General features: G+C 40.8%; 1 protein-coding gene across 2 annotated transcripts; it reads right to left on the bottom strand.

Annotated features, from left to right (window-relative positions):
* Positions 1-924: 924 nt before the first annotated feature.
* On the bottom strand, positions 925-17,096 carry C1d (C1D nuclear receptor corepressor). 2 transcript variants are annotated; one of them, XM_005070401.4, is made up of 5 exons: positions 17,016-17,096; positions 9,891-10,037; positions 8,804-8,870; positions 8,339-8,394; positions 925-6,050 (listed from the first exon to the last, which is right to left on the bottom strand). In XM_005070401.4, the coding sequence occupies exons 2-5, from the start codon at positions 10,026-10,028 to the stop codon at positions 5,886-5,888; spliced, it is 426 nt and encodes a 141-aa protein (XP_005070458.1). In that variant the 5' UTR covers positions 10,029-10,037; positions 17,016-17,096; the 3' UTR covers positions 925-5,885. The 2 variants fall into 2 exon arrangements, with proteins under 2 accessions (XP_005070458.1, XP_040589142.1); XM_040733208.1 differs by lacking the exon at positions 17,016-17,096 and adding an exon at positions 16,331-16,938.
* Positions 17,097-26,607: the final 9,511 nt, after the last annotated feature.

Raw genomic sequence — 26,607 nt, 5'->3', positions numbered from 1 at the left:
AGATTTATTGCTGATCAGCACAATTACTCTTCTTGTTTCTTTTTACTAAAGAGATCACACACAACAAAAAACAAAGCAAGAGCCGGGCGTTGGTGGTGCACGCCTTTAATCCCAGCACTCGGGAGGCAGAGGCAGGCAGATCTCTGAGTTCGAGGCCAGCCTGGTCTACAAGAGCTAGTTCCAGGACAGACTCCAAAACAATACAGAGAAACCCTGTCTTGAAAAAGAAAAAAAAAAAAGTCAAAACCATGTGTTACTTCACCTCTGCACCCGGTGGGAACACAACTTTCCAGCATTTGCAATGTATCACCTGCCGGTACTAACCCGCATGTCTCCAGGCTTGCAAAAACACAGAGACACAACTATACTGGTCTCCATCGACTCCTTCCAATCTTTGACAGAAAACTTAATAATATTGAGTAACACAGCAATCACCTTTGCAACTGGGATCAAACCTTCCGTCTTGTATCATTTGGAGAATGCTGTTTCTCTCCTCTGCATGGCAAACTCTCTTAAATATAGGCTTTTACATTCCCAAGGTCCATTTATATCATTACTATTTTGTGTTTTATCTACTAGCTCGTTCTAAACCTAAAGGCAGTAAAGGCATTAACAATGCTAAAAAGGCAAATAAATGGGCTGAAATTACTAGGAGAAAAGCCTACTTCTGAATTCTTTAGTTGTTAACTCCAAACAAAGGCAGGGTATAAGTGGTGGTGCCCCTACCCCCCATACACACACACACACACACACACACACACACACACATACACACACACACACAGTATACACCATGACTGAACAACAGTTTAAGAATTGGGAAGAGGCCCTTTAAAAACAATCTACATCCAGCCAGATAAATTCCATGTGGGGCTTTTACAACGGATTGTGCTCATCTAACAGTACAAATTACACACACCTGTGTATGATGGTTTTCAGCATTTATTTTCATTATTTCAAGCTAACTACTCCATTGTTTCAGGGAAATGCCATGCAATATGGTAATGTTCGAGTGAAAAACATAACAATGTCTAAAAGATGGCACTCAACCATAACTGGCAGTATGTTAGAAATGCTTGAATGTTTGGGCTTCAGAAAGAACAAAGTGTGTCCTTGACATTTCAAGACAGAAGTCCTGACACCCATGCCCACATTAAAATGTCCCTAAGTTTACGCAGGTGCTCTGTGGACACTGGTGTCCCTTAACTCCTGAGAACATCAAGCTTATCTCTGTCTTCGTTCCACACAGGAGTCTCTCTGTATACATGTCCACACTGCCTCATTTTACACTTGTCATGTGCGATTAGAAAACACTCTAGTGACCTCACACTGATAACACATGCAATAACACCATTCCACTATAAGGTAACATTCTGAGGTATTGAAGCTTAGGTCTTCAATAAATAATGCAGGGGGGGGGCCCAAGTTCACTCATGGCAACCATCTTCAAGTTTGAGTAGGGTATAGCTCAGTGGTTAGTAGTACTTGCCTATGTAACTTTAATCCCAGTTGTCAGGGTCAACTACTGAATCTCCTATGCCTAAAACAGACATTTGCACGCAGGGACTCAGCCAAGTATTTTACTGAATGAGTAAGTGAACAGATGACAAAAGAAAAAACTGGAAGCCAAGAGACTGAATCGTCAGCTAGGTTGAATATTACCTTCCTTTGTGGAATTAGCAGGAATTAAGATTGTGCCCTAGCAAAATTACAAAATGTTCCATGCTCTTTGTCCCTCTAAGAAATCATCCAAATCACAAGCATCGAAATCTCAGAAACAGCTAATAGATGCCTGTGTACACATGTATGCTGAAATAATCTCTCTTAAAAGCAGTAATGAGTCTAGGGTAGTTTAAACAGCTCAAGCAATGGCAGTGAGAAAGAAAGGCACCAAGTACAAGACTACCAGCTGGGTCCATTACGGCACGGGTCTCTCAGCAAAGCAGCACTCCAGCTCTGTGCTGGGTGTATTTCCTTGTTGTAATCTTTTTTATTTTAATAACCAATCCTTTTTGATAAGCTCCAAGATGAACTGGACTCCACAGCAACCTCAGGATAACAAGTTCCTGTCTGCAGTAGCACGGTAACACAGTATCACAACAGATAACAGCCACACAAGGAAAGCCTTCTGTTCTCTTTCCCCTAATCTCCTCATTCAAATCCTATCACCATGAATTTCCTGGATACTTGGCTTTGAAATACCGTACACTATAAACTTTAAATCCAAGCCCCGGATAGGTCTACATTCATTATGACAGCAGCATCTTGAAATGGTGAGTTATTATCTTCCATTTCCCTGCCATTTATTGTAGCTGCCAGAATGAAACGGTGTACCTTAAAGGCACCTAAACTGAAGAGCGAATGAGAAAGTCTCTTAGATGTTTCATTTATAAAAGCTTATTTTTCAACCATCACATTCTGTACACTATCTGAAATACATATCACTTTGTGAAAATGACATTTCGCATGCAGTGGCCCTGCTGAGCCCATGTGCTGACGTTAAGGCTTACTGGGAAGGGGTAAAAGCAGCAGCATCGTTCCACCTTCTAAGAACCAGATCCAGGATCTGGAGAGCAGGCTCAGGGGCCAAGATCATGGCCTGGTCTTAGAGAGTTCGGTCGCCAGCACTAGGTGGCAGCTCACTACTATGACTCCAGTTCCAAGGGCTCTAACACCCTCTACTGCCCTATGCGGGCACTGCACACTTGTGATGTATACGCAGGCACTCACACATTTAATAAAATCTTAAAGAACCAGAACTGAGCTGGGTATGGTGGCATCAACCTGCCCTCAGCAGTTGGGAGGCAGAGGCAGGAAGAGTTTTCTAAGTCTGGTCTTCATAGCAAGTTACAGGAAAGCCAGAGTTAACATAATGAGATCCTGTCTCAAAAAGGGGGCAGGGGAGAACTAGAATTGGGTGGGGTTTGGCCTTGGTAGGGAGGTAGGGAGGTTAAAAAGTCAGGCCATTCATCGTAGCTGCCCCTTTTGTGGATACTTCACTCACTAATTTTGGCTGTATTTTAAATTGTGCTATAATTGGGGATGGGGTCCTTGCCTAGCATGCTTGAGGGCCTGGTTCAATCTCCAACACCAAAAATAATGAAATAAAAAATTACACCATAGTGTAAGCAAATCAAGTCAAAGGACAGAGGCTCCAATGAGCAGTCTGAGACAATTAGCTCACTTTGAAAGCAAGACAAATCTCCAAACCAAAAAAAAAATACAATTTCCAAATGAAGTTTTTTAAAACTCCTGTATCAAGTTCTATTTTAACTCTGTGCAAAGACATAACTGCCAGTGACAACTGTAATGTATCCATTAACTAAACAACACACGGCTTGTAGTTCCAAGACTGATCTGAGACTAGAATGTAAGGTAAGAAAGAGGAATGCTCACATCAGTGAAGCGCGTTCCCTGCACATTCACACAAGCCAGGACGCTGTGAGGTCATAGGAGGCGCCACTGACACATCTGAGTTTATTCACTATGCTGTGAGGGACAGGGGCAGTACTTATATTTCTCCCTGTTGAATATAAAGCTGAGTTTTTAAAATATTCAGAATAACTACCCAAATCTTTCTCAGCAATGCTTTGAAAAGTCACAGGTTCTGGGAATTTATTGTATGAAACTGTAATTTAATAGAATCATAAACTGATTAATTCCCCAAGTTTCTTTAACTTCAGTAACCCACTTCAGAGAAAAAAGTATGTGTATCTTCAGTACACTATCTATTTCTGAAGTATTCATGTTTCTAAACAATTTTGAAAGCTGAAGTTAGAAATAATACCAGTTCATTTTAGTAACTGAGTAGATTTTAATAGTTCAGTTTCTTAAAAACCCACGTATTTGATATGACCTAATTCCAGAAATGTAAACCATGATGTAATCTTCAAATTTTAATTTAACATATTCTACTACCCACTCTTTAACTATGAACAAGAAGAAAAATTTATTTAAAATATTTAAAAGATGAGATTTCATTTGGATTAGTATCTACAAATCTAACCTTAAGACTAACCACAGCTGCAACCTCTCTGATGTGTGGATTCCCAAGATCATAAAGCACAATTAACACCTACCCTCAGAGCAAAGCAGTGCTTGAAAGAAACTGCTACCAACACCTATTTTATACTTTCAATGAGCCCACCTCTGGATCAGGCTAGTGAGCATCATTTCCCAGAATGCCCAGGACTCTGAAATAAGACTACTGTTCCAAGACTTCTTAAAAACAGCATGAGGGCTGCAGACATCATCTCTAGGACTGAGCACGGTACTCGGCAGTGTGGACACCAGTGTATTAATTTATCCAACAAATAATCCAACAAATAACTGCTATCATTTAGCTCCTTGGTATGTTATAATAATCACTTCACATTCTATGTAATAAAACAGAATAGATTTGAATTCTTATTTCTACAAATAAATACTGAAAGAAATATTTAAAGATCTCCAATTTAATGGGATGTAGAGCTGGACTTTCAGAAACAAATACACTGGCTAATAATTATCTGCAATCATGTGACAATTTTCATTAAAATTTTTTATGAAATTTAAAAAAAGAAATACAAGATACAAGTTTCTTTGCAATGAACAGCATTAAGAATCCAGTCTATAATTATCTTAATAAAGCACTTATTTCTCTAATGAAGTTACTTTAAAACTAGCTAGAAATTCCAGAGAATTAAAATGGCAAAGAGTGAAATAACTACAAATGTTCATTAATGTTTTTGTACTTCAAAAAGTATCTGGTACCAGAGCTAAGACTTTGTGCATCTATAATTTTAACACGCGTTACAAAGCCCATTATAATTTAAGATCATTTTCAAAATGTGCTACCATGAATCAAGAAATTCATATATTCAAAGTTAGTTGTGAAAAATTAATCACTGACAATTTCAACAACACTTACTCTCAAAAATTAAAGAACTTAGCTATACTTGGCATTCCTACACATGATGACGGGGCTGAGAGCAGCAAGGCTATATGGGCTCAGTCACCAAAAGTGTTTAGTAATTCTCTGTGACAAATAATATTCTGGAAAGATAAATCAGAATGTAAATATAATGTGATTCCTTCTGTGGCTAAGGGGCAGTATTTAATAAAGAAAGTTGGTTCAAAATATTCATAAGTACGCATGGCCTAGGAAATATACAGTTAAAAACATCTATAAGAGCGAGACCAGAAAACTGGGGGATGTGACTCATGAATGAGGAGCTTCTTTCTCACACCTGCCTTCCTCGTCTAAAGAGCCCATTTACCTTCTCTGTGGATAGCAAGAAGCGAGTGAGTTACACAGCTACAACCTGGAGGAGGAGGGAATCAAGCCAAAGCCGGCCAGGTCAGACAACCCTATTTCCCATCAGTGATAATAAGGATATTTTATTTTAAATGGAAATGAACAATTAAAGTGCAGCCTTAAGGTTTCAATTCTGTACTTTGAATACCAAGAAAGCAATTACTCCAAAAATCACAGAAACATGTTGAACTAACAAAACAGAAAAACAAAGTGGGTATTTAATTCATCACATTTATCGGCATTAGTAAAAACAGATGTCCTTATAACTCCAGTCTACAGACAGCACACTTCATAATATCATTATTCACTTAGAGCACTACAAATGTTTACAAAGAACATTTGGATTTCACAATTGCTTATAGAATACCTTACAATATTAAAAACATCATGATGCTTTATATGAAAAATCAATAAAGACAACTTAATCTTTCTCAGCAAAAAAAAAAGATTATCACAAATTTAATGTGTAAATTTATACATGAATTCAAAAAGGAATCCATTTAAACCTTGCATTGCCACATAACTACCTATTCTGTAAACTGATAAAAACGATGTACTTTTTGAAAACATGTACATCAGAACCAGAAGATTAATGTTTACTTTTTCCTTTATTAGCAGCGTTTGGTGTGTTTTTCTGTTTGGGTTCCCAGAGCGCATTTTTGACAAATCTCGAGGCAGCGCCTCTATCCAGCTTGGCAGCCTTTTTCTTGTCTGTTATTTCTTTGACTCTGTTCATGTAGACTCTGATTCTTTCCTTAGAGACAAAAAGAAAGAAAAATAAAAGGCAATCATTTCCTGAGCTGTTTGCTATTGCTAACTTTTATCAGGCTCTTTCTCAGTGAAAATCAACAGTGAGGATTCATTGTCCATTAAGTCCATAGCACTACTGAGTGCAAATGAACAGGACGAGCCCCATGCATTCTTGGAATGGACAATGTAGGAGAAAGACATACTTTAAACTCCCTTCAGTGGACACAGGGATGCACCCAACACTTGGAGGGCAGAGATAGGAGGGTTAAAACATCAAGATCAGCCAATTCGAGGCCAACAACAAACAACCAAACATTTTAGAAGTGTTCTGAACTCTTCCAGAGAAAGGCTCACGCAAGGGTATCACTATAGCAATAAGCAATAAATTAAATTCTCCCATCATTTTTCTAAACAGAAAACAGGTAAGGCAGTATTTATATCTATTTTACGTTACTGTCTAATGTCACAATTGAAATAGGCAGAATGAAATAGGAGATCTTTTATTCAATTTCATAATTTTGACTGGTAAGTATGTAAAGTTTTCTAATAAACTATACGGACTTTAAAGGTAAGAAACAGTAGGTTTTTGAGTCACTTTAAATCTCTTGAAAATATTACTTAGAATAAATAAATCTTATACTTCAAATGGTGAAATAACACAGTAAATGGCTGATCACTGTTCAAAAACAGGTTTCAATGAAATAAAATAGGTATATGAGCATATGCAGTAAAATACAGAACCTTACAAGTGTTTCACTATCAAAACTGAGTAACTGCTCAAAGTCCTCTACTGGTTCCTTACTCTCTCGTGTAAAAGCTGCAACCCTTACAAAACAGCACATCCACCCTAGGTCTGCCCTGGGACCGTCCCCCTGCTTATTGTTCTGCCTACAAGCATCCATCCACTTACTTCCTCCCTTCTAGTCTGCTCAACCATGGGCACTGTTTATTTTACCATGGTTACTGTGTGTTTCCCTTCATTGTGGGGGTGGCATCTGCCACATTCCTCTGGGGCATCATCTCACTTGAAAATGATGCCTAGCTCTTAGTAGGCACTCAAATATCGCTGGATGAATAAGGTGACTGTTTTCCCACTTGTGATGTGTATGATGAATAGCAAACAGATTTCCTCTAATTCTGTGATCAATTATAATGTCTATTGCCAAGGTCAGAAAAGGGTAATAGACTTAAGAATGTTTTTTATTTGCCAATCCTTATCCAGAAATTAATGTGCTCTCCATAAAATAGATTCTGAAGGGGAATGAAGACAAATGGTCTATCCTTTTACAAACTCAGTATTGAGTACTGTAAATAACTGTGTTGAAAAATAATTTCATAAAAGGACGCTATTAGGAAGCTATAAAGATAACCTGTATTTCTTAAAGTCAGTATCATAGGGCAAATAAAATCTATAGATATTACTTTATGCCTTTTTTCTTAGAATTGTTTCACAACTGCTACATTTAAGTATAAATTTATCTTTTCCTCAGGAACCATAAAAGAAGAAAATATCCTGGTCTATACATTTTTTAATGAAGATAAGAGGCCTGAATTACTCATTTCTTTTTAAGTAAACTACCTATGTGCTTTACCAAGATATAAATAACACACTTCACTAGCTGCTATAAGACTCGAAAACAAGGATACAATGTCAAGTGTGTTTTGCATATATATGCACATTATATTTTATGTGCATAAAGAATAAATTCATTAAAATTCTTATTCATAAAGTCAAGTCAGTAAGGTAACTATAAGTTTGATTTCTATTTTTCCCCTTCAAATTGGATGATTTAATATCTGAAGTCAGCAAAAACTCCAAGATATTAGATCTTATTTAGTATACTTATACATCTAAATGGAATACAGAGACAAGCCCAGAAGATTTATTACAGGCTGTAAATGTGTCACTGATGCAGAATTACTGGACAGTACACATATAGCTGGTGCCAAAAAAGCTTTTAGCTTTGTTGCTGAACTGAATCCTTTACTGCTGAGAAAATGAGTTAATGGAGGGATTGAAAAGGTAGGAGAGGATTTCCCCATCTTTGCTAGTAAATCAACTGAAATACACTTTTAAGAATTGTCTAAAAGTTTTTTTTTCTTAAGTAGCCCTGGAGATGAATAAAATTTTAAGAATTTATAGGAAAAATAATATGAAAGTTATAAATAATGACCAGAATTATGCCATTCTGCTCTAATTCTAATCTCCCTAACCAGTGTGACAATGGCCATACGACTAACCTACAGAGTTACAGCAGACCTATAAATAGGCATAAATCACAGGTGTCTTACCAATTCTTGCTTCACTGGATGCTCCTTAGGATTAACTCCTTGAGTTGCCAAATAAACTGTAAGAGAAAGACCTGCATTAAATAAAGTGGTATATATAATAGTAAGAGTGTTATAATAAAAGAAACCCCAGTTATGTTGTGTAACTAATTCAATTTCAATTTTGTTTTTGTTTTTGTTTTTTTCGAGACAGGGTTCCTCTGTATTGTTTTGGAGGCTGTCCTGGAACTCACTCTGTAGACCAGGCTGGCCTCAAACTCACAGAGATCCGCCTGCCTCTGCCTCCCAAGTGCTGGGATTAAAGGTGAATGATTAAGTTGGTATGTGGCTCACAGGCATCCTGTACTCTCACATAAAAGAAAAAAGCATTAGAATAATAAAATTACTATAAAGGGTAATTTTGTTAGTTGCTAGTCACCTTTGACACAATAACATACTTTCTAATGAACTACAGAGTAACATACTTACCCCAAAACATTGAATTTAATGTGTATGCAGAAACTAAATCCACCTTTGCTTGCTCCAGTGGGTCCAACTAGTAAAAGAGAGAGACAAGAAAATGATAGACACAAACTTTGAACACCAATAGATAACACGTTAAACTTTTCCCAACCACAAAGTATCAAAGGCATGTTTTTCTCACTTCCTATAATCCAATAATAAAAGAATCTAGAAATAATTTATACAAAAATGTTTTCTTAACCAGTGATTGTCTTTGGTTACTTCTGAGACTGTATTTTAATTACAGCCTTCTCCCTTCCCGTTCTGCCCTCAAAGCCTCCTGCATACCCTGCTCTCCCCATATCCAGAGCCGCTTCTTTTCATCAGCTGCTATTATTGCACACTTACATACATTGTATGTACATACAGATAACCCACGTATAACCAGTGCAGTTTTTGGCTTTTTGTTTTTGCTAAAAATTTTCACTTCAAGGTATCTATTTTGGTTAAACAAGGAATTTTTACAGTCCAAGAAAAATTCTTCTAAATAATACCAATTTCAGAGGCATAATTTGGGCTTTTATGTCAAAAGTAATTACTCAACATAAGCATTCAACAATTCACTAAGAAGAGGAACAAAATGCTTAGGCAATACCAAATACAGGAGAAACAATTTAATTACTGTTTCTGCATTGCAGACAACTGATAATCTCATTATAATACTTAAAAGACCAAAGATAGTTTCTGTCTAAAAGAATGCTATGAGTGTCTTTGCTTTTCAAAATCAAGTTCCCAATGCAAAAGCTTTGTAGGATGTTCTGGCTAAATAAACTCCAACACTTCCCCGCCTGAAACTCCAGTAGGAAGACAAAGATAGTGCTAGTTAACTATTTCTTTCACAGGTTTGTCTTTGAAATTCATCTGCAGATAACAGATTTTAAAATATCTTCTGCTGCTAGGCCCGAGTGGCACACACCTTTAATCCCAGCACTTAGGAGGCAAAGGCAGGACAATCTCTGAGCTCAAGGCCAGCCTGGTCTTCAGAGTGAGTTCGAGGATCCAAGCCTATACAGTGCAATCCTGTCTCAAAAAACAACAACAACAACAAAAATACCTTCTGCAACAACTCATTTCTAGAAACAGACATCATGGTCTTCAGCATGTCATCCACAGCACCCAGGGAGCTCTCTAGGGCTGATAACGATTCATGAATCTCTACAGGATAGTCTTCATTCATTTCTTCACCTGCCATTTTGACCAACTGAAAAAAAGGAATTCTCAGAATTCATATTGGAGACAGAGCTTTAAAAAGAAAATGAAAAGTACATTTACTTTTGAGTAAGATTAATTAGTAAGCGCACGCTTTTAATCCCAGCACTCGGGAGACAGAGGCAGGCCTACAACAGAGCCCTTCCAGAATCTCTTCCTAAAATGCACTTCCTTCCTGGGAAGGGGGAAGGAATCTGCCCAAGCCACACATCAAGCCCTTGAGACTTTCAAAGCTCTGAAACATGATCTAACCACACATCAACAAGCAAAACTCATGTTCACCCAGATTCAATGGCGCATGCACTTGGGAACTGGAGGATGGGGGTGAGGGGATCCAGGATGCCCTCGGCTACAGGTAAGTTCTAAGTTCAAGGCCAGCCTCTGCTACAGTAAACACCATCTCACCAAGGAAAATAAAAGGGGAAAACAACCACATTTTTTGTAAAGCATTGTATTGAAGACAATTTTTTTTCATTTTTTAATCAATTTAATTTTCACATTCCAGACAAATTTTTTAAAAAGTCTAATAAACAAATCCTTTAATGTCTACTGAAGAAATCAACAAAGTGAATTTTTCTGAAAGTTTTGTTTTATTAAATTTTTAAAACTTAGGTGTCATTTTGACAGTTCATTGTATTAAACTTAAAAACAAATCCTAGATATGAAAAATCTTTACCAACTATCACTTTCCAAGTTCCAACTTCATGTATGTATTTACAGTCCTTAAGCACCTTAACAATAGCTGAATGACAAGGTGGGTTTTTTAAGGGGGTGGGAGGGTGATAGAGGCAGACACTCGAGCTTTCAGTATTGCCTGCTTGAATACTGACTCTGTTACCCTTGAGGGGGAATCACTAAATCTCTCTGGGCTTCAAATTTTTCACTCACAAAAAAATGTAAGGTTCATTATCCAAATTATGGGTAATTTTGTTGTATATGAAATGGTATTATAGATGTATAAAGTCTGTCATTTAAGGATACATACTGAAGTACAAAGTGATAAAAATCATGAATTTACTTGTTTTAAAAGTAGCCTTCATAAATTAAAAGAAAGAGAAAAGAATAATTACAATGAAGTTAGACAGCAGTTACTGTCACATATTGAGTCTTTGAACAGATTAAGTTCATGCACTGCAGGATGAAGAGAAGGTGTAGCCTAGAACATTTACACAGCTATTACAGGAGAGAAGGAAAGGGTAAGGGATGCTCACCCTACCTGCACAGCTGCTCAACAACATTCATAAATCTAACACTGTCAACAAAGGCTGACATTTCAGATTGCTTGATTATGTTATAGAGTGCCTTTAAGACATTCTAATTTCAGTGGGCAGGGCGGGGAAGCTGCTTGGGAACTGAACCAAGGGCTTTAAGAATGCTAAGTATACACCCCACCTCTAAGCTACACCTCCAACCTCAAAGTATCATTAATTCCTGCTATGTTTATCTGACTCTTCAAAAGTCTCCATGTGAAAACCCATAGATCAGGTCTGAATTCAAATGACATACTAAGGCAATATAACCTGCACAACAGGAAACAAGGCATCTCCAAATCTGTTTAACAAACAAGCAGAAATTACACACAACCCCAAAGAAAGTAGACAAAGAAGCCAGCGGCTCACAAAGGAATCCAGATGACTATTAGACAAAGAAAACTACTCAACTTCACCAAGGAAACAAGAACAAGATGTCATTTTTCATGTGTCAAACTGCTTCTAATGTAAGCAAAGGTGACCACAAACAGGCCCTTTTCACGATTAGCAGTTTGATTTAATTAAGCATCTTTTGGATTTGATACGCCATTTCAAATGATATGTACATGTTCTTTGGCCCAGGAAATTTGCTTCTCTGAAATGTACATTTAATTAAGAAACCCTACTTTTAAGAGATAAGACCTGGTTGGCAGTTTTGTGGTCATACTTGGGGGTGGAGTTCAAGAAGATTGGGGACTTTGGTGGCTTTTTCTCCCTCTCACACACAAGAGCAGCAAGGACAACCAGCCATGGACTGAAACCTCCAAAACTATGAGTCCAATAAGCCTTTCCTCTTTTTAAGTTTATCTCACATTTCTGTGGCAGCAACAGAAAACTAACATACTTACACATACATGTGAGTTTTTCAAGACATACAATAAACTGTTAACTGTAGCTACTTCCAGGAAAGGAAAGAAGGAAAGGAAAGGAAAGGAAAGGGAAGGAAAGGGAAGGGAAGGGAAGGGAAGGGAAGGGAAGGGAAGGGAAGGGAAGGGAAGGGAAGGGAAGGGAAGGGAAGGAAAGGAAAGGAAAGGAAAGGAAAGGAAAGGAAAGGAAAGGAAAGGAAAGGAAAGGAAAGGCAGGGAAGAGAGACAGCATACCTTATTACATTCTCTGAACTATGACTGTCGGAGATTTGTGTAATGTGTTGTAACAATTTTATAAATAAAAGTTTTGCATGTTTGACGTTTTGAAATTTACTGGCGATGACAGACGCTCGTTTCCCCCTACTTAGCAGCCACAGTCAAACCTATTATTCTTTAGCTCTACTACATCCGAAGAACCAAAATGTCTTCTTTGCCCTAGAGTTGAATTTTCTAACCAACATGAAGGTAAATTCTTCCTCAACCTCATTGCCTCTTCCAGCTTGGCTTCCTGAAATGTCACACCTCGTACCAGCTCTCAAAGGTGCCTCCACAAACCTAACTTTTCTTGGCACTCACTAGCCAATTCAGCCATAGGTAACTAATCCAGCTCAAGGTGCGCTAGCCTTCCTGAGGAAATTCCCAAAGGCCACTATCAGTTCCCAGTTCCTAAACTGACTGCTTGCTCCCTCCTGAGCACACAGTGTACACTAGCACATCGATGAAGAGCACTTACAGAGCACTCACTCGTCACCATTCAGGCTTGCTCACTCATCACACAAGCATCAAGCACTGACAGCATTCGCCCTGATGATTGGAATACTCTGATGAGCAGAGACCAGCTACACTGACTTTGTGCTTACTGCAGATGATATGCCTGAATCAAACCATCCCAGACATACAAATCACAACAGCATGGGGACATACAGGGTACCCTGACACTGCAGACACAACAAGACGCAAGGAAATCACTCTTCAGTGGAGTCAGGTGGACAAAAACAGCAGAGGGACATGAGGGAAAGGGGGAAGTCTTCATGGAAATGCCCTAACCAGGTTCTGATATTCAGTTTCACTGAGCCCAGCAACGGCTCCTTATCCTTTCAGGACAAAACCCTCTTTTACACAACATGAAGGCAACTTCAAAGTCTGGCCCCCTCATCCTCCAACTTTCCCTCACACCAACACCGCATTCATCCACTGCTTCGTCCTTAATCTACATGAGTAAATGCCTGCAATTCTACAGCCAGACCAGTCATCCAGAACAGAATCAGCTGTGGGTACCAGAGAAAAAAAAAACACTTGCTAAAGCACCCTTCCAACAACTGACTGGGTCTCAGGGTAGGGGGTCTGAGAGGAGTTAGGACGGGGGCAGGGGGTGACTATTATTAAAATATATTGTATTGCATGTGTGAAATTCTCAAAGAATGAGTATATTAAAAAAAATGCAGCTGACTGGGAGGCGCGCCAGGGTAAGGGAAGACATCAGCAAGAAAAACAAGGGAAGTTCCCTGCAGGGGTGACAGCCTCTGGCTTAGGCTTTAATAGGGCCATTGAGGCTGCTATATAGAGGAAACCTAGGAGACTAATCATGGAGGTGTTGTAGTAGTTCAGATGAAATGACAGCATCAGCTGTCTACTCAACTAGGCAGAAGGGACGGAAGGTGGAGAAGAGCAGTCAGTTTGGAGTGGATTTTGCAGGAAAAGTTGCCAGAACCCACGTGTGGGCTGGTTGTGGGTTGTGAGAAAAAGGTAAAACTGAAGAGTGGAGTGCTTCTAACCAAGACATAAAGTGACATGGCGGTGCACACTACGATTCCAGCACGTGGAAATCTGAGGCAAAAGGACCTATCCTGAGTTCAATGCCAGTTCAAACAAACATGAAATCTCCCCGAAAACAAGATGGGCAGGCTGTGGGAGTAGAAAAGTATTCAGATGTTTGTTGAGTCATCAAATCGAAGTGTAGAGTGCGAAGTTAAGTACAAGGAGTCTAGAGTTGAGAGAAGTAGTCATTGCTTGAACAAAAAATTGAAAATTATCAATGAACAGGTGGTATTTAAAGTCATAAGATGGGAATCAATCATTACAGGAATAAATGAAGACATAAAAAAGAAGTTGGCAGCCAGGTGTTGGTGGCACGCACCTTTAATCCCAGCACTAGGGAGGCAAAAGCAGGCAATCTTTTGTGAGTTCGAAGCCAGCCTGGACTACAGATCAAGTTCCAGGATAGGCTCCAAAGCAATACACAGAAACCCTGCCTCAAAAAAACAAAAAAATAAAAAATAAAAGAACCTGAGACAAGGCCGGAGTCCTGAGGTGTTTGTTGAATATCTCATGTGACTTATCTAATACTGTAGGATACACATTGTGTAATTTACCCCCAAGACCACAAGACTCACTTGAACCTATGCTGGTACTACTCACCATCATGAGCATCATTAACACATCATTAGCCAAGAAAAGAGCACAGCTTCTACAAGCATGCTTACATACACAGACAGACAGGCACACGGGTGGTTAATTGGAACCAAAGTCTGGAGAATCTTAACATCATGTCACATTTTGGACTTACAGATATTAGAAGTTACTATATGGATCCAGTAGAAAAATTCATGGTAATTAATATTTGGAAGTTCTTTCCATCTCAATAGCAATTGAGAGTTCCACACAGTTACCATATTAGTGAGAGAAAGAAAATCCAACATATATTTAATTGATTTTTAAACAAGGAGCAATTTTCGGGCTTGGCATCAATAATTCTATTCCTAAAATTATGTTTTACACAGCATTACCTTAGAAAATAATGGTGAAATGTGTAGGTAAGTTCTCAATAAATACTACTACTGTCTTGGTCAAACAGTGATTCTATTAGTGCTGCCTGCAATTTTCAGTAAAATCTGAGAATATATAAGGCTTCTCTCTCAAAAGTGTACTAACCTCTAAAAACCACATTGTAGCAGTTAAAGAAACGGCTCAGTGGATAAAGCACCTGCGCCCACCCTAGCCGTGAGGACTGGAATTCACACCTCCTGCACCCTCATGAATGCAGGGCAAGTATGGAGGGTAGCCCAAACAGAAGACAGAAACAGGGAATCACCGGGATCCTAGCAGGACTGGCTGAAGTTAGTGAGTCTCTGATTCAGGGGGAAAGACTGTGCAGTGCCCCTCAACAAACAGTGGAGAACGGTAGAGGAAGACATCATCTTTGGACCTCCACAGACACAAATGCACATATACTCAAATATGGGAAAACACACACATAAAATCCAAAAGCCCAGTAATAAAAGCACATAAATGGCAAGACTAGAGAAATGGCTCAGCAGTTGAGAGCACTTTATCTTCCAGAGAACACAAGTCTGGTTTCAAGCAGCCAGATTAGGAAACTCACAACCACCTGTAACTCCAGCTCCATGAGATCTGACTTTTTTTTTACCGGTCTCTGTTGGCACCCACATACATGTGGCATACATACAGAAAGAGGCATAGGCACATACACATAAATAGGAATATTTTAAATACATATAATACAAGGAGATGGGGGTCACATTGGAATCAACTTCTATTCAATGCTTACTTCAATGAGTTTTCAAAATTAAAGTTAGAAAGCAGCAAAAACTAGCTTCTCCAAAGTGTGGAACTTGTTGATTACAATTACCTCTGAAGAAATGATAATAACATGGATGTGATGGAGGTTAAATACATAATGTCAGTAAAACTCTTCAAGCTGTACTCTATTAGTAGAACACTCAAAACATTAGCTAGTAATACTATTGTTTTGTGAACATGAAAATAACCAAAGGTCTAATCCAACGCAGACTACTTAGAACCATATATAAAGGGTTAGATGCTTGAAAACAGTAGTTAGCTTCTGACATAGCAGTTTAAAAAGTTAGAAACAATTAAAAGTAAATTGTGTTCCTGTAGGTATTGGAAAGCATCTACAACATCCCGCCCCCTCCGCACCCCTGAGGGATTTCTATTACTTTTTAAAAAAGAACAGTTCACATTGTCATCGTATCTGGTAACAAAACAATGCTGTCTGTCCCTTCCACCAAACACGAGTAATTTTCTAAAGTTTAACAAGGCTTGGCTATTATTTATAAATAAAAATGATATGGCTGACTTCTATGTACTCTTAGCCTAAACTGTTAATAACTAGACCATAAACATCTCACCAGGGCAAATACACCTTTTCCAAGCCAAAAGTAAAATTGTGGTCAACAAATTTTAGGTCATTAAACCGATCTTCTAACAGGGATTTGAGTCATGCTTAAGTTTCCCCAGCATGATGTCAAATTAATTTCTTGACATCATCAACTGCAGCGGGCCCGGCATGTGGGCGGCAGAGAAAGGCGGGCCTCTGAGTTCGAGGCCAGCCTGGTCGACAGGGAGTTCGAGGACACCCAGAGCTGTGACGCAGAGAAACGCAGTCTTGGAAAAACAAAGTAAAGTAAAATTAAGGGCGCCGTTATCTCCAGAGAGCTAACAACTGCCACCGCGAGCCTTCCGATCGTGGGTAGAATAGTAAGGACTGCACGAAAAGAAAACTACTCTTTGCGCCTTCCACCTTAGTCCGTTTAGGTTTGAAATCAGCTAGAAGCAGGCGGCCCTGGGTTTCCACGCGTCGCTTTTCAACCCTTGGAAGGCAGCGTTAAAAACCATCAAAGCAAAAACGCAAGACTGAGAAGCCCGGGGCCGAAGCCAGGCAGAGCCTGAGAGCCGCCACTGACGGGCTAGGGGGACCGCCGGGACCCCGCTGGCTCCCCGCAGTCGGCCCCAGTGTAGACGCGACCCTGGGGCGCGGGGAAAGCAACCGTGACCGGAGCACGACCATCGCCCGGACCCAGCCTGGCACGATACCTCAGGACCGTGGACGCCGGTCTCCAGGAAGGCGGTCGCACGGTGATGACGCCATGACACGTCTCCCGCTGGCGCGCGTGCGTCGCTCCGGGCCTCGCGCGTGCGTGGTTCAGTCCCGTGGCTCGCCCCGCCCGCCCCCTTCGCACCCCCATCCCCGCCCCTGGCTCGCCCGCCGCTATCCCCTCCGAAGGCCAAGACCGTGGTTCTTAGAGTATCGGCCGGGTGGCCCACCCAGATGCAGCTTGAGTGTCCCCTACGGCTTTGTTCAGGTCTCTGCGTGGACAGACACTGGGTCCAGAGCTCAGGTTCAGCTTTTGAGCGGCTCCCCTAGACAAGGGCCTGCGGCATGTCCGCCAGCTGCCTGGCCAAGGGACACTTATGCAAAGTCTTGGTTTTTTTTGTTTCTGTTTTGAACTGGTCTCGGATAATATGGCTGGCCTGGACTTCACAGTCCTTTTGTTCTTCCCTTGTGCTTGGGGTTACAGGCTGTGCCAGCATGCCCAGCTGTGCTGGGTAGTTTTATGTCAACTTGACACAAGCTAACGAGACCTGAGAGAAAGGAATCTCAATTAAGAAAATGCCTCCAGCCCGGTGTTGGTGGCGCACGCCTTTAATCCCAGCACTCGTGAGGCAGAGGCAGGCGGATCTCTGTGAGTTCGAGACCAGCCTGGACTACCAAGCGAGTTCCAGGACAGCCTCCAAAGCCACAGAGAAACCCTGTCTCGAAAAACCAAAAAAAAAAAAAAAAAAAAAAAAAAAGAAAGAAAGAAAGAAAGAAAGAAAGAAAATGCCTCCATCGGGCGTTGGTGTCACACGCCTTTAATCCCAGCACTCTGAAGGTAGAGGCAGGTGGGCGGATCTTTATGAGTTTGAGGCCAGCCTGGTCTACAGAGTGAGTTCCAGGACAGTAAGGAATACACAGAGAAACCCTGTCTCGAAGAGGAAAAAAAAAAAGTGTCTCCATAGGTAGTCCTGTAAGGCATTTTCTTAATTAGTGATTGATGGGAAAGGCCAGCCCATTGTGAGTTATGCTAACCCTGTGCTGATGGCCCCAGGTTGTATAAGAAAGCTGGCTGAGCCACCACGAAGAGCAAGTCAGTAAGCAAGACCCCTCCACGACCTCTGCATGAGCTCCTGCCTCCAGGTACCTACCCTGACTTCCTTCATAGATGGACTATGATATGGAAGTATAAGCTGAATAAATCCTTTTCTTCCCAACCTTACCCAGCTTGACCCTCTCAGTTTTAAACATTCTCCTAAGATGTGTTTTCAAAATTCATCAATATTTATTCAGTTGTCAGTTCCAACAATTTATCCTTTAAAATTACCTTTTAAAGTTACTGAATTTTATTTAATCACCACTAAATTACTTGGGAGTATTTTTTTTGGATGATAATCAGTTACAGAATTTTCTTTTACTTTGTTTGGTTTTTGTTTTGTTTTGATTTTTCCAGACAGGGTTTCTCTGTGTAGCACTGGCTGTCTTGGAACTCACACTGTAGACCAGGCTGGTCTTGAACTCAGAGATCCACCTGCTTCTGTCTACTAAGTGCTGTGATTGGAGGTATGTGCCAACACCACCTGACTAATTACAGATTTCACATATTGCTGGGGTCACAATTCCCTCACATGAAATTATCTCAAACTGTTATTAGCCAAAGCTATGTCATTTTTGTGAAGCTTTTCTATTTTCATTAAACTGCAGTCTGAATAAGTACAGTAATTTGGCTTTGTGGTGGTTTAAAAAGAATAACCCCCATAGGCGCGTATACCAAGAAGTGGTACCATTTCTTTTTTTTTTTTTTTTTTTTTTTGAAGTGGTACCATTTCAAAGGATTAAAATGAGGAGGCATGGCCTTGTTGGAGGAAGTGTGTCACTGGGGATGGACTCTGAGGTTTCAAAAGCCCATGCCAAGACCAAAGTTACCCTCTCCTCCCCCTTCCTCCCCTCCCCCCCACAGATCAGGATGTAGAACTCTTTCAGCTACTTTTCCAGCACCATGTCTACCTGCTTGCCACCATGTTCCCAGCGTTGCTGCTAATGGATTAACCTGAAACTGTAAGCAAGCCCCGAGTTAAATGCTTTATAAGAGTTGCTTTGGTTATGTGTCTCTTCACAGCAACAGAACAGTCACTAAGACAGGCTTCCAGAACTAAAGTAACTTGTTTTCTAGATTCTGAGCACGCCCCCACACACATTGCTCCTCAAATCAAGGGCAATAGGACAACCGCAGGGGCTGCTTACCAATCATCTGACATCCCTTTACTCACCACTCCCTCCTTGCCCCTAACAGTGGCCAACTGCATGCCAGAGAGAAGGTTCTTACCCTTCTCCTTTCTGTCCTGGTCTATTCCTATAACTTGTAAGTGGATAGTAAGCTCAGTTACTACCCAAACCTCCTATCAGGTTTTCCTCATGTTTCCTCACTGCTGACATTACAATTATGGACTTGCACTACAAACAACTGATACATAATTCACACAACAGACCGATCACAAGAGTTCAGTGTCCAAACTAATATGTATCCTATTCATGTCATGTCACCAGTGCTGTGGCAAATGGAGTAAAGTTTCTAAATTCATTCCCAGTTTCCAGAACACCATTAATACAGGCAGTAAGAACAATTATAAATGAGACCTCATGAAACTGAGAAGCTTCTGACAAAGCAGCAGCCTACAGAACAGGAAAAGATTTTCACCAACTATACATCTGATAGAGGGCTAGTATTCAAAATATAAAAAGAACTCAAAAGCTAGTAGTCAAAAAAAAAAAAGTAACCCAATTAAAACATTAGGTAAGGTGTAGAGAGAAGCCTTTTCCTTGCCAGCCAATTTGGTTTTTCCCCACCAGTCACCTGGACTCTGCCGTGTTGTAGTCCCCAAATAAACACACAAGACGCTGTATTAATTATGAAGCTGTTGGCCTTGCTTGTTTCTTACTGGCTAACTCTGACTTAAGTATTTAACCCATCTAAGTATTTCTCTTACCGGACGGACATCTTACTTCTCTGGCGGGCTACATGATGACTCCCTGTGTTTCTCCTACCCAGAGTCCTCCTGGACTCCTAGTCCCACCTATCTTGCTTCCCTATTGGCCAACAGTGCTTTATTGACATATACACAGGACTTCCCCATCAGTAAGGTCTAAACAGAATTCCCAAAGGAAGAACCTCAAATGGCTGAGAAACTTAAGTGTTCAACATCCTTAGCCATTAGGATTCAAAACAGAACTACTTTGAGATTTCTTCTTATAGCTGTCAGAATGCCTAAGATCAATAAAACAAGTGACAGTTCATGCTGGCAAGGATATGAAGCAAGGGGGAACACTCATCCATTGCTGGTGGGAGTGCAAACTTGTACAGTCACTATGGAAATCAGTGTGGCAGTTCCTCAGAAAAATGGGAATTGCTCTACCTCAAAGATTCAGCTATGCCATGTGTAGGGTTCTCTAGTAACAACATTTATAGAGTGAATACATTGTTAGAATGACTTACAGGCTGTGGTCCAGCTAATCCAACAATGTTTGCCTATGAATGAAATATACAAGAATCCAGTAGTTGTTCAGTCCAGGAGGCTGGATGTCTTACCTGTTTGTCACTATACACTTCCGATCCCAAAGAAGTGGGCTCTAGTGCCAGTGGACTTGCCATTGAAGGCAAGAACACAGGCAAAGAAAAACTTTCTTCTTCTATATCCTTCTATAGACTCTAGCTTGAATTCTAATTGGTCTTAATAATTAAAAAAACAAAGTCAGGTATAGGGGTTAATGCTGAGAGATCAGAAAAGGAGAGCAGCCAGCCATTAGTTCTTACCTCTAGTGAACCTTCAGACCAGAGGTGTGATCCTGTCCATACAAATCCTCCGACTAAATGCTCTACCCTGTCTCTAGGTATTTTCAGACTGAATGCAATGAGTTCCTGTCTCCTGCCTTATATTCCTCTCTCCACCCAGCCATATCACTCCAATCTCCACTTCCCTAGTGCTGGGATTAAAGGTGTGTGATCCCAGAATACTGGAATTAAAGGTGTGAGCCACCACCTCTGTTTTTCTTTTAGATTGGATTGATCTCGTGTAGCCCAGGGTGGTCTTGAACTCACAGACATCTTCCTGCCTCTGGCTCCCTAGTGCTAGGATTAAAGGTGTGTGCTACCACTGCCTGGCCTCTATGACTAACTAGTGGCTAGCTCCCCACTCTGATCTTCAGGTGAGCTTTATTTGTTAAAAATACAAACAAAGTATCACCACAATAGGCTGCCAGCAGAAGGTGTGGTCCTGACTAAAGGTGTATCTTCCCTCCTCAGGGTTAAAGGTTTACTTCCTAGTCTTAAAAGGTCCCAATTAGAAATGGGCCTTCCCTGCCTGGTGGTGGTGGCACAAGCCTTTAATCCCAGCACTCAGGAGGTAGAGGCAAGCAGCCTATAGAGTGAGTTCCAGGACAGCCAAGCCTATATAGAGAAACCCTGTCTTGAGAAGAAAAAAGAAAAAGAAAAGAAAGTGTGGTAATTTGCACAATGGATTATTACTCAGCAGTTAAAAAATATGAAATCATGAAATTTGCAGGTAAATGGTTCTATGATGGAGGAAGTCCTTCTATGTATATGTAAATAAAGCACTGTTGGCCAATAGGTGGGACTGGGAGTCAAAGAGGATTCTGGGAAATGTAGTCAAGGGTGAGTCGTCACCATGTGATCCCTGGAGGAAAGAATGCAAGTCTGGCACTCTTGGAAAGATAAGTCCTTATAAAAATATATATTAGTAATTATGGGTTAATATTTAAGTCAGAGCTAGTCAATAAAAAAATCAAGCAAATGGCCAACAGCTTCATAATTTATATAGTGTCCTGTGTGTTATTTGGGGGCTAAAGCGCCAGCGGGACCCAGGCAGGAATCCCGCAACAATTTTAGAGAAAAATCATTGTGAGTGAGGTTTCCCAGACCCCAAAACACAAACATGGTATGTATTCCCTTATGTGTGGACACTGGCTGTAAGTCAAGGAAAGCCAAGCTACAATCCATAGAACCATAGAAGGTAGGTAAACAGTAAGGAACTAAGGAGGACAGATAGATCTTGTTAGGAAAAGAAAATAGAACAGATGGATATGGATGGGGGTTGGGGTTGGAATAGGAGCATGAAGTGGAGCGGGAGAGAGAAGATGGGAAGGAATGGGGGAATACAGGGAGAGAGAGCCAACGTTAAGGGCCATTAGAGGGGTATTATGGAAACCGAACACAGTGAAAGCTTCCTAAAACATACATATATAAAGATGATCTAAATGAAATTACCGAATAATAGGGAGACAGAGTCCAAACTGGCCATCTCTTGTCACCAAATGAAACTTCCAGTACCAGGACTGGGTTACATTTAATTGAGTAGATGGCCAAAGGAAGTCCATTGGAATCCCCAAACAACCCAAGCTGTTTTCAAGACAATAACTTGCTCTCCACAGACTGGGGGAAAGGCCTTATTGCTGAAAATGACACCTACATAACTCATTGAACATGAAGAAGTCCAGCTGGTGCCTACGTAGAGCCTCATCCATGTATTCTAGTGTCTTTGGTACAAGGTACCCTTCACACTACCAAAAGAGAAATGAAACACTAGCCCAGCCACAAGCCCTTGGATCGATAATTGTGTCCTGCCTGTAGGACATGTTAATGCAGCGGTGACACAGACTTTGTGCAAGTAACAACCAATGTCTGATTTGACTTCAGGCTCACCCATGAGAAAGAAAGAAAGCGTAGCCAGCACTGCTTGGATGACCAAGAACAGGGGCCAATACAGCCCAGGTACCTGTGAAAAACCAAATACGACTTACTGGTCTTTAAATAATAAAGTAACAGGCCAGGCAGTGGTGACGCACACCTTTAATCCCAGCACACAGGAGGTAGAGGCAGGCGGATCTCTGTGAGTTTGAAGCTAGCTTAGTCTACAATTCGAGTTCCAGGACAACCAATACTGTTACAAAGAGAAACCCTGTCTCAAAACACACACACACACACACACACACACACACACACACACACACACACACAAAGTAGCCTTAAAATGACTCCTAGTGACTTTCTGCTCTACTCATAGATGAGTGCCTTGCGTTGTCATTGTCAAAGAAACATCCACCTGAAGTAGATGGGAACAAACACAGATGTTAGTATTCGGGCATCTGTATTGGCCTGCCTTTGGGGTTCTGACAGGATATGTCGTGAGCTGCAGCTGCTAAGAGCAACACCTGTGCACATTCGCTACATTCCCTTTTAAAAGGGCCCTGTCCACCTTCCATCTTTCTCTCTTTCTCTCTCCTGTCTGTCTGTTCCTTTCTCCTTTTCTCTCTGCTTCTCTGCTTATCTCTGTCTCCCCACCACCACCTCTCTTTTCTCTTCTGCTGCTCCTGTCCCCAGAGGCCAGTCTCCCCCCCCCCTCCCTCCTTTTCCCATTCGCTTTCCCCTAATAAAAACCCCTCCACATGAGTTCTGTTGCATGGAGTCTTTCTCTCGAGTGCTGCTTTTTAAATCACAATGACAGAGACCCAAAGCCAAATATTGTGCAGAGAATGGGAGGCCTTGGAACACTCAACCCTAAACAGGATGTTTTTATCAAGTCCCTCCCCTCATTGTTCAGGGGATCCTAGAGAAGAGAAGGCAGAAAGAGTCCTTAACCTTGGGGCTAAAGACATCCCTCTTCCGAGGGCTCAGGAATCATCATGGAAGAGGGGACAGACACTTTTAAGATCCATAGGCCATGGGTGGTTACAATGGAACAGTGTTGTGTCCATGAGAAAGGCAGTTTCATATGAACTCAAAGTGACTGTGACCAGATGCACAATTCTTTTTCAAGATCAAGCAAGATAAAACCCCGGCGTGGGAGAAAGAAGGGTCATTGAATGTATGGAGGGAGCTATGGGCAACTGATGGCTGTGGGAGAGGAGAGTCTGCTTTCTTCAGGCATATGGTCCCTAAGAAGTTATTCATGCTACAGTAGATAGTCTATACTCAGGCCCATTTGGGCAGCACCAATTAGGCTTAGTGAGTTTAAGAATAAAAGTCCAAGAAATTGGGAGGGAACCAAAGTGAGGGGAGAGGAAAGATACTGGAAGGATGGAAATAGGGAGTGGAATTCATCAAAACATTCTGTGCATGTAAGAAACTCTTATTTATTTTTTAAACTTTTTAAGTGTTCTTTTTATTTTTATTTATGTAAGTGTTTTGCCTGCGTGTTTGTGTACTACATGCATGCCTGGTGCCCGGAAAAGCTGGAAGAGGGCATCGGTTGCCCTGGAACTGGAGTTACAGGTGGTTGTGAGCTGCCATGTGGGTACTGGGAATCAAACCCAGGTACCTTGGAAGAGCAGCAAGTGCTCTTAACCTCTGAGAAATCTCTTTAGAAACTTGTATAAAATTTTAAACAATAAAAAGAAAAATAACCATTAAAAATCAAATATTTTTTATTTTAAAGAAATCGATTTGAGGGCCTGAGAAGATTGTTCAGTTAGTAATGTGCTTGCAGTCAAAATAAGGACCCGAGTTTCGATACCTGGCACCCGCGTGAAGCCCCAAGCATGGGGGCTCATGCCTGTAATCTCAGCACGGAAATGGAGATGGGCTCCTTGGGGTTTAATGGTCAGCCACTCTAGTCAATCAGTGAACTCTGGATTCTCTGAGAGTCCTTACTTCTAAAAATGAGAGGTGGGGGACTGCCATGCTTCTTTTAAAGATCCCGTGGGAAGGTTCCTACCCAATGACACCCAAAAACAAAACAAAAAAACCATTTGTTGACATAATGAAATAAATAAATACATTAGTTGGGATGAACACTTCCATTTTAGGTAGCTGCCGCCTCCACGTCAAGACCCATCTGAATTTACTGAATTGATGCTGAAGAGGGAAAACGGAAACCCCTCATTCCAGAAGCTGAAGCCGGAAAGTCTCCAACAGAGTGAGCAGTGTGTGTGATGCAGCGGCATCCATTGTGCCTGAGCCTGTGAAATCGTGATGTCTCGCCTAACACTACAAGGAAAACCGAGAAACTTTCAGTTCTATTCAAGGGAATTGTTGAGAAGGAAAATGAGAAGAGTGTGGGCGGGCACCAGAGACTGAAAGCACCGTGGGATGGCAGGCTCTGGCGTGGCTCAGTGATCCTTAGCTGCCCTGTGTTGCTTAGGGATGTATGGACCTGTCTTGCCTTGATTCTGTTCAGGTTAGGGATGCTGAGTAAATCCTCAAAATGTGAACATAATTTCAGGTTTTTAAAATTATGGCAAACAATCCCAATGTTCTCTAAACTGCGTCACTGTGTGACATTTCCAAGACATGGGTGGTAGACAGTTTTACAAAACCACTCAGAACATACTGAGCATGCCTAAGGGGATGAGAAGCACCCTTCATCCCAGTTTTTTGTTTTCCTTTAAGCATCCCTTGCTCACGAAAACTCCCCAAAACTATAACCTCTGTGTTTTGTATGTGAACCATGACCCTGAAAGGAATCGAGTGGCCAGAGCTGGTGGTGAAAGGAAAGAGATCACCCCGAAGTGAGGTCACCCCGAAGTGAGGTCACCCAGAAGTTAGTTAAGTGAGTGGTTTTAACGTGAAAGCAACTTGTGGATGAATCTGAAGTATGAGTTAGACTCCCATGTTGAATCAGACCTAAGATTCATAATAAGTGAGTCCATTTATTTAGAAAACTCCTGTAATAATTCTAGCTAGTACAAAATTTTACTAAATGACAGAAAACTATGCAATAAAATTACATATCAATTACTCTTGGATCCTGTTCAGTTTTCCACACCACAAATTAGCTTTTTTCCTAGTCCTCACACAAGTGGCTTTAGTTCTATCTATATTTATCTGCAAGAATAAAAGGCTAATGTTGGATGGAAGGATTACAATTCTCAGTAATATTTTCCTACACTTTATGCAATAAGGTAGATGCTGTATTTTGTAAACTCAAAGATATGAAGACATTTTCACATATATTCTCCTCTCCTCTCTCTCTCTCTATAATATATATGTATATATGTATATATATATATATATATATATCTGTCTCTATCTGAGATGGGGGTATTTCTTCTGAGTAGCCTCGAACTCATAGAGATCCACCTTCCTCTGCCTCTCAACTGCTGTGTTGGGATTTTTCAGCTCTCTGGGTCTTTTTCTATGCATGTCTGCAGCATACACACATTTCCCCACCAGCAACAAACACCTGTCTTCAATTGCTAAATAAATAGATGGCACCTGTATTCTCTAAAAGGCACGATCATAGTGAACTCCCCACATTTTAGGTAGCTGGTCAATACATTTTTAGCTCTTTCTATCTTTCTATGACTATCTTTCACCATGTGGCAGTTCCTCTCACCAAGAGGTAGAGTATGTTTTCCAAACCTTTGACTCAGAGTATGGCTACTTGAATTGTTGTGGCTAGTAAGATAGCAAAGGATAGGATACAGGATTATGAATTAGAGGTTAAAATGTTGAGCTTATATCTTCACCTTAATAGCATAAGTCCCTACTAGTACATTGTGCCAGGGTGAGAGGCATGGAAGACAGCCCAGTTGTCCCCACTTGTATCAGCCCAAACTCGGATGACTTATAGCCCACCC

The sequence above is a fragment of the Mesocricetus auratus genome, unplaced genomic scaffold (assembly GCF_017639785.1).
Source record: "Mesocricetus auratus isolate SY011 unplaced genomic scaffold, BCM_Maur_2.0 Super-Scaffold_100029, whole genome shotgun sequence".
NCBI classification, from domain to species: Eukaryota; Metazoa; Chordata; class Mammalia; order Rodentia; family Cricetidae; genus Mesocricetus; species Mesocricetus auratus.
This window is presented reverse-complemented; position numbering and strand designations above follow the sequence as displayed.